The sequence below is a fragment of the Eleutherodactylus coqui genome, chromosome 8 (assembly GCF_035609145.1).
Source record: "Eleutherodactylus coqui strain aEleCoq1 chromosome 8, aEleCoq1.hap1, whole genome shotgun sequence".
In the NCBI taxonomy this organism is placed as follows: Eukaryota; Metazoa; Chordata; class Amphibia; order Anura; family Eleutherodactylidae; genus Eleutherodactylus; species Eleutherodactylus coqui.
Window position 1 is genome coordinate 64816387 of NC_089844.1, and position 14813 is coordinate 64831199.

General features: G+C 41.7%; 2 protein-coding genes across 5 annotated transcripts in view; both read right to left on the reverse strand.

Moving 5' to 3' along the window:
• The window catches only part of PPP1R1C (protein phosphatase 1 regulatory inhibitor subunit 1C), an 87376-nt gene extending 86832 nt beyond the window's left edge, over positions 1-544 (reverse strand). For all 3 annotated transcript variants that reach the window (XM_066575756.1, XM_066575753.1, XM_066575755.1), the window contains exon 1: positions 233-544. In XM_066575756.1, the coding sequence (XP_066431853.1) occupies positions 233-313 (81 nt within the window). In that variant the 5' untranslated portion in view covers positions 314-544. The remainder of the gene's footprint in view (positions 1-232) is intronic.
• Positions 545-6697: 6153 nt separating this feature from the next.
• The window catches only part of ITPRID2 (ITPR interacting domain containing 2), a 109655-nt gene continuing 101539 nt past the window's right edge, over positions 6698-14813 (reverse strand). For both annotated transcript variants that reach the window (XM_066575758.1, XM_066575757.1), the window contains 5 exons: positions 14451-14601; positions 14299-14367; positions 12920-13351; positions 10601-10714; positions 6698-9118 (listed from right to left, as the gene is read on the reverse strand). In XM_066575758.1, coding sequence (XP_066431855.1) covers positions 10604-10714; positions 12920-13351; positions 14299-14367; positions 14451-14601 — 763 coding nt within the window. In that variant the 3' untranslated portion in view covers positions 6698-9118; positions 10601-10603. The remainder of the gene's footprint in view (positions 9119-10600; positions 10715-12919; positions 13352-14298; positions 14368-14450; positions 14602-14813) is intronic.

The following is a 14813-nucleotide window of genomic DNA, read 5'->3' on the forward strand; positions in this document are numbered from 1 at the left end:
GTGAATACTTGGGTTAAATGTTAGTAATTATATAAAAAATTAAAAACCATTTCTATAAAAAGCACTATAGATGTATCAATACCCATGTTCCCAATGTAAATGAACATAATTGGATGCATACTTTAAGAAGTCAGAAGGTCGGAAAACGACAGAGCATGTACGCAAATATAGGTAATTGCTAGAATAAAAAAATGTAAGCACAGTTAGAATACAGAATTTATTTTTATTTTACCTGTTCTGAGGCTTCTGGATCCAACTGGCTCTGAAATAATGGCACAGCAAACTGTATCTTCTTAGGACTATTGGGTTCCATTTTGGACAGATGGTGATTGGAAGAAACAAAATTTGACACCCCCAATAAAGCCAAGCAGTCCAAGTATCTAGCCCCTGGCAAACGCTTTTTAGATGACTCTCAATGCAGTTTGGCGATAGCTGTATTTTCAGTCTTATCAAGTGCTGCTGCATGAAAAGAACAACTCCCTTATTCCACATCAATAGCAGTTCTTGTAACTGGCTCGCTTTTTTTTTCCTTCAGTCCTTTAGATCCTCTCCACACAAAGCTAAAGGAACAATAAGCTAATTGTGCACCAGTTTTGCTTCTGTACATGCCAGGGATTCACTCAGAGCTTAATTGAAAATGCAGTGCTAGCCTTGAATGGCCTAGAGCCCTGGGATTTGAAAAAGTGGATAGATCCACTGTACATTACTAACAGTCTACTCAAAAATGCAATATAAGCTCCCTCGGAGTATTGCTGATGGACCATTAATATTTGATCATGACAAATCAGAAACGGAGGAGCTTTGGTAGTAATAGGTATCTGGCTACGACTTCTAGCTTGTCCTGATGTTTAGACAAAAAGGTTTATCATCTTTTGTACAAGGCAAACAAATTGATATTAATTGGCAGGAGCATAAGAAAATCTAAAACATCAGTCAAAGTAATTGGTTAAGGTCAAATTACAGTTGTCACAAAGCCACAGCTGTTTAGGGCAAATTTTTGGGCACTTTCGATTTTGCAATGCTGTCGTAAACAACTCTTAATTCATTCATGTTTCTGTTCCCGGAAAGAAAAGAGAATCAACTCAACCGTGACAAGGTAGGCCATAAGAGCGTCAGTTGCCATTGGGTGGTGACCACCAGGGCCAAGGCTTTACTGAGCACACTGCCCTGTGGTCCTCAGGGGAGGGAGTTCCCACCTCTATTGTGCTTACTAGGAATCAAAAGGGGGGCTTTTGTATCTCTTAATTAACAGTGTTTTCGGTACATTATGAGACCTTTGATATAGGTCCACTATACAGATTTAGGATGGTTTTACACGGGCGAGAAAATCGCACATTTTTTGCCTGATGCGATAGTCTAAATCATTGGCTTCCTAATCTGCTTTTTTTTTTACTATGGTTTCCTTCCCATTAGCAATGTTTTCAATGATGCAATGTTGAGAGGACAAAAAGAAAAAGAAAAAAAATGCAGCTTGCTCCATCTTTGGCTGAATGTACACGGCCGGGTCGGATTCCACATGCGGGATCCAGCAGCAGAATCAGACCTTGTGCCGACTGAGTGACCCCCTTGGTTACCTCTCCAGATTCTTCCTCTCCATGCTGCGGATGTGGCAGCCAGAAATAACGCGGATCCACAGCGATTTTGAAATTGACATTTCGGAATTGCCGCAGGTTGGACAGCTTTCATCAACTGCAATGGAAGCCGTCCGTGAGAGTCCCGCATGAAGATAGAGCATGCTGCGACTCTTCCTCCGCGAGCGGAAATCGCAAGTCATTTCCGTTCGTGGAAGAATCATTTCACATTGCATGCTATGGATGGACATTGCTGTGGAATCCGCAGCCAGACACCCACTGCAGATTCTGCAGCAAAAATCCACCCGTGTGCATTGTTTTCCTATGGAGGCTTCTTTTTATTGCATCAAATGTGCGTTGCGGTTTTAACATTAGAAAGTCCTATTGACTTTTGCGATTAAAAAAAAAATATTGCGCAATTTCATCACGGGCAGCAGCGATGCGAGATTATTCTTCACACTAAAAAAAAAAAAAAAAAGTCGCTGCTGCTAAAAAATAACGAGAACAGAGACGCGATTTTGCTACGATTTTATCATGACAAAATCGCATTGGCCCCTTGTGAAGCCAAGTATGTGAATGAGGTTCAGTGAGTGAGGGACTGTTCCAAAAGGCGGCTGCTATGATTTGCACTACCCAACTATACCTCAAGTGATTCGAATGGTGACACAGGCCTTCCACTATCCATAAGGATTTGACAGGAATTTGAGAAGCAATCATTTGTTCACCAGGGTGGCCATTTTTTACGTCTCTGTAAAAAACTACTACTAGATAACCCCATTAACTGTTTAAACAACATTACGAACTTTTGCCAGACCAGGATTAAAAAAGCAGCTTTGGCACACAAACCTCACTAGCCCCCGTACAACATTGCCTGCCCCCCCTCCCCTCCCCTCCTACCCCCAATATCTTCCCAGCAACGCCAAACACAATGCAGCACATAATTCCTCAACAAAAGCGCCAATCTAATACCAAGATGCAATATAGAATACCTCCCCAGCAGCGCCAAATACCACAGTGTGGCTAAAAACACCTCCCCAGCACTAACGAATGAATGCCATAGTGCAGCACAAGATACTTCCCTCAGTTTTACCATATACGAGACTAGCATGACATGAACAAAGGTAAGGATTAGAGATGAGCGAGCGTACTCGCTAAGGCAAACTACTCGAGTGAGTAGTGCCTTATGCGAGTACCTGCCCGCTCGTCTCTAAAGATTCGGGTGCCGGCGGGGGGAGAGCGGTGAGTGAGCAGGGGGGAATAGAGTGAGACAGATCTCCCCCCCGTTCCCCGCTGGCACCCAAATCTTTTGAGACGAGCGGGCAGGTACTCGCATAAGGTACTACTCACTCGAGTAGTTTGCCTTAGCGAGTACGCTCGCTCATCTTAGTAAGGATATACTAAGAGTTGCAGTTTCACAAGTTAGAATGCTGAAGAACTTGCATGTAAATGCAATACTGAGGACACAATCCGAGAGATTACACAGAGAGACTGAATAACTCACAGGTGACATCCTCTTATTGGACTCATTCCTTTTGTTCTCCATCTGTTCCAGACCTTCACAACTTCTGCAGCCAATTCTTGCCTCTAAGATTACTCAGCCCAGACGTCTTTGGCGCCTCTAAAAATAAGTCACATGCTGCATCACCTGAAAATCGTATTATTTCAAGAGGAAAGTGTAATACTACGTGCAAACTAATATAGTAATTTACTCTGTACCCCTGAAATGACTATTACATATACACACTATGCCCTTGAAATTTACACTCTGCTCCCCGAATTAAATTATAATGTACACCGTGCAGCCCAGAAGGGAGTTATAATATGCACTGTGCCCTTGAATTAAAGGAATTTTCCGGCACTACACTACTGATGACCTGTCCCAAGTCTAGGTCATAAATAATTCATCCACCGAGTTCTGCTGCTTGGGAACCCTGCCAACCAGCTGAATGAAGTGACAGCGATGCTCGGGTGAGCGCCGCTGTCACTTCAGTCTATACCAAGTACAGTGCTGTAGATTGTATAGCAGCTCAATCCCATTCACCTGAATGGAACTGAACTGCTGAAAGGCCACATGACAAAATGAATGCGACATCACAGGCCAGAGAAGTGGCTACAGCACTCACCTGGACACCAAGCCCTCTTCAATCAGCTGATCAGTAGGGAGGTGCGAGTGGCAGAGCCCCCACCAGTCGAACACAGATGACCTATCTGGAGGTCAGCAATAGTTTAGTCACAGAAAACAGCTTTAAAATTATAATACACATTGTGCTCCCTGAAATGCTAAAATGTACCGTGACCCCTAAAGTTAATTCAAATGTGAACGGTGCTCCCTGAAAATAAGTGCATGAAAAGCAACCCCCCCTTCCCCCAAGTAAATCTACTTACCAGTTTGCACCAGCACTTCTAGATGTGGGTATGGCCTCTTCTGGCCATACCCAGGGCCTGCATAACTCCTTGAAGCTATGGAGTCAGTAAAACTGAACCGGTCACCTTTTATTCCCATTAACCAAGTTATTGTGTTACTGTGCAGATCTCAATCTAGTTTTCACAAGAGCCAATTTTGGGTATGTCTGTATTGAACTCTTTTCTGCTGGGCGCGGGGGTGGGGTGGGGTGAAGCAGGGACAATGGTAAGAAATAAAATAAATCTGTCATTTGGTATTTTTACGGTGTTCATCATGTGGTATAACTGGTATGTTAGCTATTCTATGACTCATTGCAGTTACATCACCAAATTTATATAAAGGTTTCATTATGTTTTACGACCTTTGCACAATACAAACACTCTCTTTACAAAGACTGTCACCATATTTGAAGACTAGAGCATTTATATTTTTGGACAGCGCTCTAAGAGGGCTTGTTTTTATTGGTACCGTTTTGAGGTATGTACAACTTTTTTTAGTGGGGGAGCAAGATTAAAACAGAAAATGGCTATTTTGCCATTCTTGGTGTGTTTTTTTTAACACAGAATTTACTGCAATGAATAATTTTAGAATTTTACAATACGAGTAAGGGATATGGCAATACCAATTATCTGCATTGTGTTTTTTCAGTATTTAAAGCCTTGTGTAAGGAAAGGAGAAAAGAAAAAAAAAACTCGTTAGGATTTTCTGTAAACGTGTTTAGATGCTGCGCTCAGTTAGTGTATCTGCACTCACACTTCAGGCCACTTTAGCTCAGTCCGCAGTTTCCGTCTCCTTACGGCAGCAAGAGACGACTCCATATAGCACTATATGGGACCATCGACTGCTGAAAGGAGACAAACAGATGACTTAGTAGGAGCCCCCGAAGTGAAAGTGCAGGTACTCTTTAAATTGTGTAGAGGAGTGATAAGATGAGCAAGTCTTCACATTTTCAATCCTTTCCTAGGAGGGTAGGGGTGGGGGTTGGGGTGGGGAGACCACCGTGCTCAAATGATCACAATACTACAGTATAGTCGGACTTCACGTAAATGCAGCTGAGCAAGCACCAGCCCTGCTCAACGGTATTGCAAGTCAGTTGGTTTCTGGCAGACAATCTGCCATTGTAAACAGGACTGAAAACAGAAACCAAGAACAGTCAACCAATAAAAAATTTTGTAGAATTTTTGAGTGGCTGATTTAAAAAAAACAAAAACACAGCTTTGGGATTGTGGTTGCATGGAGACCTTTTCCCTATACAGTAATACCTTGGTTAAGAGTGCCTCAGCTTACAAGCTTTTTGAATTGTTGCTCTGATTTAAGAGCAAAAACTTGGGTTAAGAGCCTTGCTCTCAATAGGGCCGCCGCTGCTTCCTTTGGTCCCATTAAAAGCAATGGCCTGCCGGCAACCGCTGCAGTGATTTTTGGGGAAGGGCTTATATTTAAAGCCCTTCCCTGAAAATCATCCCTAGCTGTAGTAAAGAAAAAATATACACACCTGTCCGCTGCTGCCAGGGCTCAGGTGTGTCTATCCGCCATTTGTCCTCCCTGCATTTTTAATCCCCACCTGGTGAAAAGCTTCAGAGCAGTGCAGGGAAAACAAGCGGCGGCTAGACTCGCACGAGCCCCGGCACGGCAGACAGGTGAGTATATATTTTTTACTACAGCTAGGGAGGATTTCAAGGAAGGGCTTATATTTAAAGCCCTTCCACGAAAATCTCTGTGTGGTGCCAGCATCCTTTTGCTTTCAATGGGGCAACGCCATCCCCATTTAAGTCAGTGGGAGAGCTTCACGATCTGGGACAGATTAATGGCTTTTCCATTCATTTCAATGGGGAAAACTGATTTGACTTACGAGTGTTTTGGGTTAAGAGCTCTGTCAGTGAACGAATTAAACTCCAAACCCAAGGCACCACTGTATATTCATATCCATATATTTAGAGGGAGGAAAAAGAAAAAAAAAACGCTCTCATGTAACCATGATCCTAAAGGGGTTTTCTTGAAAAGTTGGTCACTCATAATAGCACTCAATTCCTCATTTCACCAACAAGTCTGTCACCCAATTTTATTTACATGCACTTTCGTGCAATGTTGCAATTGTCTCATAAAGGAGCGAGAAAAACAAAAAAAACACATCCTAGCATCTCTGGCAGCAACTTACCTTTCACAGAAAAAACAAGTATAGAATGGGGAAATCCAACATATCTAATTTCCTTTCCCCAACATGTGATGCTGGGAGAGCATCAGGAGGTCCTCAAACATTGATCGGTCCAGTGCCTTTGGCAAGACCAACTTTGGATTGAATCTTTACTTGTATTGATATTATGAATCAAAACACTTACCAATTTACTTCCATTTAAAAAGTTTCCAGGGGATTAGAGGGTTTTTTTCTGGAACTTGGCTGTCACCAGTGCAGACAACTTCTATTCCACTTTGAATTGTGGTGTTTTGGCGCCACCATCCCCATCCACCTGCTGCACCTCCTTGTATTCTCAAGGCTCATACTATAGCTCTTAGACTTGGAGTATTACAGCACATGCTTTGGAGCTACTAGATTGTGACACAAGCACAGTATGTCTGGAGGATCGTGCTGTAGGTACATCACTGAATTGATGACCCTGCATACAATTGGGAAGTGCCATTAGTATGGGAAGACCATGTGACAACCTCACTACCACACAAACTACACACCCTTTAAAAAAAAGGAGATTGAAAACCCAAAGCAGACTTTATGCAAAATAAATACTTTATTAATATCTTTAGAAATCAGCCCTTGTGTATGGAGTAACAAATGTATATAGTTTTAGACTTTCCACAACAGTTATATTCTCAAATATTGTTCCAATTAGAGCTTACAAGAAGAAAAAAATTTAAAATCAGAAAAAAACACTTCTGCTCTAATCAATGTGCCATGACTTTCACAAATGTTTTAATATCTATTAATTAGCTGTGTTAAAGAATGGTCATCAGTAAATGACCTATTGTGTAAAATCAAGTTTTTAGGTCAAACATTTTTTAAAAGTTGTTAAATTTTTGCATTTTCCGTGTTGCCATTAAACTAGGTCTTTTAAACTCTGGCCACTAAGCCCAATAATAAATCTGACACATCATGTTCCGTGGAGATCACTTCCCATTAGTCAATCTCTTATCACACAAGACTACAATGAAAAGGTAAATCCTATATGTGGATAACCCCTTTCCATCCTTCCTGCACAATGACCTCTGCACAGGTCAGAGCATACCCAACACTCCCACAGAAGTTAATAAGTCCCATCTTACGCATTTTCTGTGGTCCATGAAGTTGCTGTACAGAGCAGGAAATGTCAGGCTATTAGGTTTAGTGACCAGAGTGAAAACTGCAAGATTTCAGGAAAATTTTTTTTTTTTTTTTTTTAAATATACAGTAACGATTTTGTTCTCATGTTTCAATATAAACTTGACTTCAAAATAGGTCATTTGAGGACATATTCCCTTTAAGGTCACTTTCAGACAAGTGCATCTTTAATCTGTATATGGTCCGTATTTTGCAGATCATAATATGGAGCTCATCTAAATTTATGCATTTACTTACATGGGTGTATTCTTAATGGCTGTGTTTAAAAAACAAAAAACAAAAAGCAGCATGCGCTACTTTTGTCCATCTTACAGGAAAAAGAAGCGCATTATATAGTCTATGGAAAATGAATATGTATACATTCGTATGTCATCAGCATTTGATCTGTATGTGGCTCTGTATTGGCATTTGTGGCTAATATTTTCTACTAGGCAAATACGGATCAGTATTTGCAAAGTAGAAACATATGGCAATTACAGATCAGATACTAATGATATAGTTGCGATATCATTTGCAACAAGTCCATATTACAGACCTGTTAAAGTATGCTTGTGTGAAACTGGCCCCAAGGGAACAGAACTGAAAAGTCTTGCAGAAGTTAAATACCTTACTACAATGTGTGAATTACACTGGAAACACTACAGTATAGGAACAGAAAACAGTTCTAGTGTTAAAATATGGCACAAGAGTAGATTACGCGTTACGGGCAACTGAGGAAATGTTTACGCAAATCTGTGTATGAAGCTTAACTTTCAGTGTAAAAACTCAGAGGGGTCCAGTAAAGTCTGGCTACTTTAGACCGTGGGCATCAGATGCTCACATTATACAATTTGTATTGCAAAAGGTTTGCTTCCGTCAGTGCCCAGTGAGGGGGAAGCACTGCGTTTGGGGTTGAAGACTTGATGATGGAGCTGGTGAAATAGTCCATCCAAGCAGCTCCACCTAGAAGCCGTGAAAGGCCGAATCTGCATGCGCCCTCCAGCAACTGAGGGAAGCACCGTTTGAAATATGTAATGCACGATGGATGCAGAGCACTGTACGTTTACACAGTTTACCATAGCCAGATGTTAGTTTACAACCCCTCAAAAAAGTAGTTAAAAAAAAAGTAAGTATGAAGTATACCACACAACAAAATACAGCCAAGGCAGCTCGTTGGGAAGGTTTGCCAACACTGTACATACATGCCCAGCTGCAAACTTGTGCCTCAGCGATATCCTAATGGCTCCATTGTATCAGTATTAAAGGTTCAGTCCCCAAAATGGTTTCTTCCACTTTGTGCGGGTGACTTATGTTTTAAATTGGCACTACACAGCAGTAGGAAAAGGGAACAAAAAAAAAAAAAAAAAAGTTTCTTACAAGCTCACGAGTGAATCACTTATTGCACAGTCTATACCTCATGGAGGTCAGTGTCAAAGCTACATGCACTTTATTAGTCATTTTATTTCACCCGACAATGCATTACCTTACAACATTTGTAAATCCTCCCTAGCAAGTAGACTAAAGTCAACAAGAGGAAAAAAAAAAAAAGGAAATGTTCAAGTTTAAAAAAAAAAAAAAATCTGCAAAACAATTAAAATAAATATTTGTCGAAACCTCCACAGTCCACTTATTGATAGAGAGCCAAGAAAAGTGCCCAAACTAGACAAAATAAAGTACATTATCAAATATTAGACGGGTAGGGGGCGTTAAGACAAGATAGACAGTAGATCATTTCAGCAGCAGATAGTCCTCCTGGATTCTTGAGCTTGGCATAATCGTTTCATCCACATTTCTTACAGGCTGCCAAGAGCTTCGTTAACTTTTGTCACCTCTAATCTACATAAAAGGAAAAAAAAACAAACATGCATTAAACTTCTAGCTTGATAACTTAAGGCAGCTGTACTTAAAGTGTCAGTAGTTCCACCTACACAAAGTTGCTGAAAGTGCTGGTTGAGGGCACAGGAGAGCGACGGAGCATTATACTTCTCTTTACTGCCAAAAGGTACTAAAACTCTGATGCTGCCACATGTACGCGGTGCGTAGAGCAGTGTCTCCCAATGACCTCAAGCCTCCTATTCAGAACAAGTAACATCAATAGTACCTCCGAGGTGCTCAGCATTTGCAGTCTATTAAGACCACACATGGCATCATCTGGAGGGGTGTTGTGCACTTTTCCTGGAGTACATGTACCACAGGTTAACATAGGGCAAAGTGGACTGGTCTGCCTCACTAGATTTCAGAAAAGAAAAAGGTGTGATAATTTTTAGGAGACTGCGTAACATCGAAATAAGGCCGCCTGCATGCGGAATCCGGCCCTGTGAGTAGAAGCGTCCGGGCCTACGTTACCTTCATTTTTCATCTGTATAGCAGATTGTCTACATGGCGAACCGTTGGGACATGCACAGTAGATTTTTTTTGTTTTAGACTCTTGCCTTTCCCACGTCATCACCTAGCCATAATACGGAATCCATGACCTTTCCGCAATGCAATTGTGGAAGGGCCACGGATGGGATGGCTTCCATTGACTGCTATGGGCGCCATTTGTTGTGGATCTGCAGTGCAGCAAATATCTGTCTGTGGTCAGGTGCCTTTAGTATACACAGTCAAGTCTTGAGGGTTATAGTCCTATTCCCTCTATTCTGTTTAATGAGAAATCCTATTTCAAGCTTGAATGCTTGGACCCTCAGATCATAAATACAGCAGTCTGAATTCGCCCGGTGGATGCAGCAGCAACACGCATGTTCAACATCTCATTCATCGTCTATGGAGATGATTCAGTGCTGCATTTGGCTCTCAGTCAGTCCCCTAGAAGTGAATGGTGGTTCCACATGAACACTGGGGCTCTATTTACTATGAGAACTTTGGGACTGCTATTCATGACCCCAGGTGGTCTCAGCAGTCACAGGTTGTGGGATCCCCAGGGATCACACGTTAGGCCCCATGTACAGAGGATGAGTTGTCAGGCAAATGATGTCCAACAGCTCATCCAAGTGATGCTCGCTCCTGAGCTGTTCCAGTGGAGCAGGCCGGGGAGCGTTCTCCTCCCTCCCGCCTGACTCCATTCACAATAAAATAGTCGTTCAGACATGAACAACTGCTGTTTACACCAGCCTGCACATTATTCCAATTCTCGGTCAGACGCTGTATGCAGTTACACGGGACTATCGGTCAAATTCCCATGGGTGCGTAGCGATTTGAAAGCTTCTGAACACTAATCGTCCCGTGTAAATAGGTCATCATCACCCATCTCATGGATACAGGTCTTTAATGTAGAATTGATTTGTTTTCTTAAAGTGATTCAGCGGGCTTATAACTTACCTTTTAAATCCTCCCATCATTTTTTCCATCCATTGACCGCACCGGAGAAGATACAGCTGCTAGTAGTCCACTTACTATTTCTCGTCGAATGTCTACGACAATAGCTTCTTTAATCTTTAAAAAAAAAAAACACAACCAGTTTTAGAACTTCTATCAATGGGTAATAATTCTGTCATGGCCATGTCCTCCGATTCTAAAGCACACCATAAAAAAATAAATAAGCAAACACCAAACACCTATTGATGACCTCTATGCACAGAATAGCACTAAGTGCAGATTTGAGGCACAGAATGTGCACTTCTGTGGCATTAAATCTGCATTATGTAACCCAATACAAAAATATTAACACTCCCTGTATGTAGCAGTTAAAATGGTACATGGGAATGATTACTAGAGGACAAGTGAATAAATGTAGAATTGCAGAGTACAATCACGAGGGAGCGCTAATCTGATCAGTAAAAACAAAACAAAACAAAACAAAAAAAAGACAAGACTGGAACAACTAGCGAAGTGTATACAGTTATTGGTGGATGCACCAGTGTCTCCAGGACATTGAGTTTACGGATCAACTCTTCTACGACTTTAGTCAAAGTTATCCAAGCCAAACACCACCGCTAAACTGCTAGGCCACAGAAATATCTCGTGTGTATTGTTTGCACATACTGTAGAGTTTTCTTTGACCCAATCTTTGTTTTACACAAACTTGAAATATTTTTGTAGCATTTTCCAGAAAGAAATCTACAGAGATCAACTCGTCCAACTCACAGAGCCAATGCTCTGAGAGAAGTGGAGCCTAAGATTTGGCATTGCTTTCTATCCATGGCTTAAAATAAAAATATAATATAAATTCAAAGTAAGTTGCCCAGCATCAGGCTTCCGGGGGGAGGGGGGGGTAAGACGTAAGATAATGACTGCTGATTGTTTAGTGCAAGCCCCATCTCAACTGCTGTGGCAGTAAAAAAGTCTGGTTAAAGGTTTGGGCAGGTGAAAAGCCAACCTGCGTGATACTTTGGGCCTCCAGGTTCCACAATGATGCTAAGGCAGCACGGATATTAATAAATGATTCCAAGTAGGATTCTAGTCTACGACCTCGAGTATGCGTACAGAGTAGGCAGCGCCCCGGTCACTCGTTACAGTCATGCATGCCACCCAAACATGGACACATGATTTGGAGGAAGAATAAAGACACTGTTTCAACCACAGCAGAAACAAGGCAACAATGTAGTACTAACAAGTTAGACATTTCTTCTGTCACGTACTATTCAGGATTGTATGTAGATTCAAATTAGTGGAGAACAAAAATGTCAACTGTGTTACACATTGTTCCACTAGGAAAAATGCAGATCATACTCCCACCATCTCCGAGCAAGTTGGTTTTGCATATTGCCAAGTAAATAACTTTTATAAAAACTATTGTTACAAGACTGGAAATATTAAAAACGTGCAGTTCAGAGGGTTTTCTTTATTCTCGATGGACTATAAAAACACTGCTATCCCTCGTGTGAGTTAAGCTATAGATGAGCTTATCAAAAATGCAAGATCAATCACTAGAAAAGTTGGCAAGTACTACAAAGGGTTGTCCCCAAAAAGTAGATCTTCTCCATCCACAATATAGGTGATAACAAGCTTACTGGTAGGGGGGTCAGACCTTGCTAATCATAAGAAGCTTCCCATATGAATGAGCAACAGTGGAGCACACTAATGGGACTGCCAAAGTCAAGTGTTGGACCTCTGCTATCCCTTTGGGATGAATGGAAAGGCAGTGCACATGCTCGGCAATCACTCCAGTCATGTGTTTTGGGGAAGATTAAAAAGTACTAGAATATGGGCAAAGCATCCCAGAAGAGGAAACCAGTTATGGGTGGTGCACTGGAGCGCTGGGTTTTTGAGAGGTGCTGTCAGCCTAGTACGTTGGTCAACCAATGGTCAAGTTAGCGTGTCAACATCGAGTAAACTTGGGGGGGGGAATCTGGTGCAACCTGTTTGTTTGCCTAAATAATAAAGTCAATGTTATATGAAAAAAACAAATGCTTTAATTTGCTGCCTCTAAAATAAAGCAGCAATCTTTTTTTCCCCCTTTCTTCATATACCACTCACTATTATATAGTCAAAAGGTTGCACCAGAGTCCTAGTTTTTTCGATTTTCTTCATCACGTTCCATTCCCGCCGGGAGCTTTGGAACCCCTCATGCTCATGATTGGAGGAGATCAGCTAGTTAGACTATCTTGTGAATATGGGATAAACTTATTTTGATGGGACCTCTTTAGGTGCATTGACATGGATTAATTTGAAATGTATGTATGAAAAGCGGTAACTTGCCTCCCGAATTACTTGTTGCAATTCTTGATTTTCTTCAGGACTCCAATGTGAACTTGCTTCAGGAACTGGAGAATAAAATTCAGAGTGTCTGTTTTCTGTTGACTCCAATTTTAAGCTTCCCTGTTCTTCTGGTGGGTCATCTGCAAAATTCTGACTGGGTCCAGCCCTGGTCGGAGGACTTGGAGTCAAGGCTACAGTAGCACGATATACAGCTTTTCCTGGTGGAGTTTGGTTTTTTAGTTTATCAACAGAGTCAGACGACTTTAGTGGACCTCTCCTATGTTTATTAAATGCACTGGAGCCGACAGAGGAGGACTCCGAAGGTGCTTGGGATAACACAGATTCACAACGATCAACTCCGTGTTCCAGTCTTGGCTCTTCTAAGCCTAGCTCTGATTTCAGGTGGCTCTGCTCTCGAATCAGCTCATTCACCTATACAGGAGAAACAAGGCACCATCGATTAAGCTTTTTTTACATGCAAATATATACAAGTATTACTGTATAGCATGGGCAAGGAGGTCAGGTCAAAACTGGGTCAACATTTGGGTAACTAAAATATACCACCAAGTGTACAAGTTGGTTGACCCAGTGATCAAGCAGTTACATAAAATGCAGAATAAGCGCTTAATTTACATATATTTGTAAGGCTGGTCTTACATGACCAGATTTGAATTGCGGATTCTGCGATATAGTTAGATCTGCGGTAATATGCTGCTCAATCAAATGCATTGGATTACACAATCCCGCTCACATTAGCAGGTCGGAATTGTGTAATCCGCTCATGGAAACTAGAACGCAGCAGGTTTTATTTCGCCGTGGATATTTCCTATCCATTGTGCTCTAGGCTCACAGATATAAAACACAGCCATTATGCAATTACATAGCGTAAGGGTTGCAAGTACCTGCATCATCGCTAAGCGACAGCGTGGCAAAATAAAAAAAATAAATAAAAAAAAAAAAGTTAGTGCGAATGACCGCCTGTGGCAGTGAAATGCATTACAATTATGCAGCAGCGCGCAGGGTCATGGCCTGGCTTACATCTGGAATCCACTGCGAGAAGCTCTCAGGATAGGTGAATAAACTGACCAGTGGGAGTGGGCCGCTTGGGACCCTTGCAGATCAGCTGCTCACCAGACCTCTGAAAAGAGTGTCTGCAACACCAGCTCGGGTCGATGCAACGTGTACATTTATCTGCCTCAAGCTCAATACACACTGAGTGGCCTGGCAAACAGCTGATGGGCAGGGGGTCTTGGAAATGTAAACCCCTGCCTATCAACTACTGATCTATCCTGCAGATAAAAATAATTTTAAAATGTCTAAGAGCTGGAAACTCCTTAAAGTAAGTTAGAAAATAGGAGTGGAGAAAAAGAAAGTCTTACTGGCTCCATGACGTTCAACGGAGGAGAGAATACCAGGCTGTCTGTACTTCCTCTTGCACCATACATTCCCTATACAGAAAGCATCATTTAATATCAATTGTTTAAATATTTTCTAGGAGAACATTATAAATACAAAGTATTAAAAGATGCACCATTGCTGCTTGACGTTGGAAAGGAGAGGAAACATGAAAACTTCGAAGCTGTTCTCCCAGTGTCAGAAGCCGTTCATCCAGCTGTAGCTCCAACTCCTGCAGCTCTACTCGTACAGAGTTCCTCAGACCTTGCAGCTGATCCGCTTCATACCTAAACAGAATACATTAGCAAATTTACTCTTGGATCCATTAGTTTACCTTATAAAAAAAAAAAAAAGTGCATGATAAGTCAGCCATACCCTTGTAGAAGAGTCATATGATGGCTCCATACAAGCTTCAGGATGTACTGAGTCATTATACGACATCCACAGAACCCTACATGGTTACACTGTACCGCTACGAGACATGTAGTTTCCAAAGCAA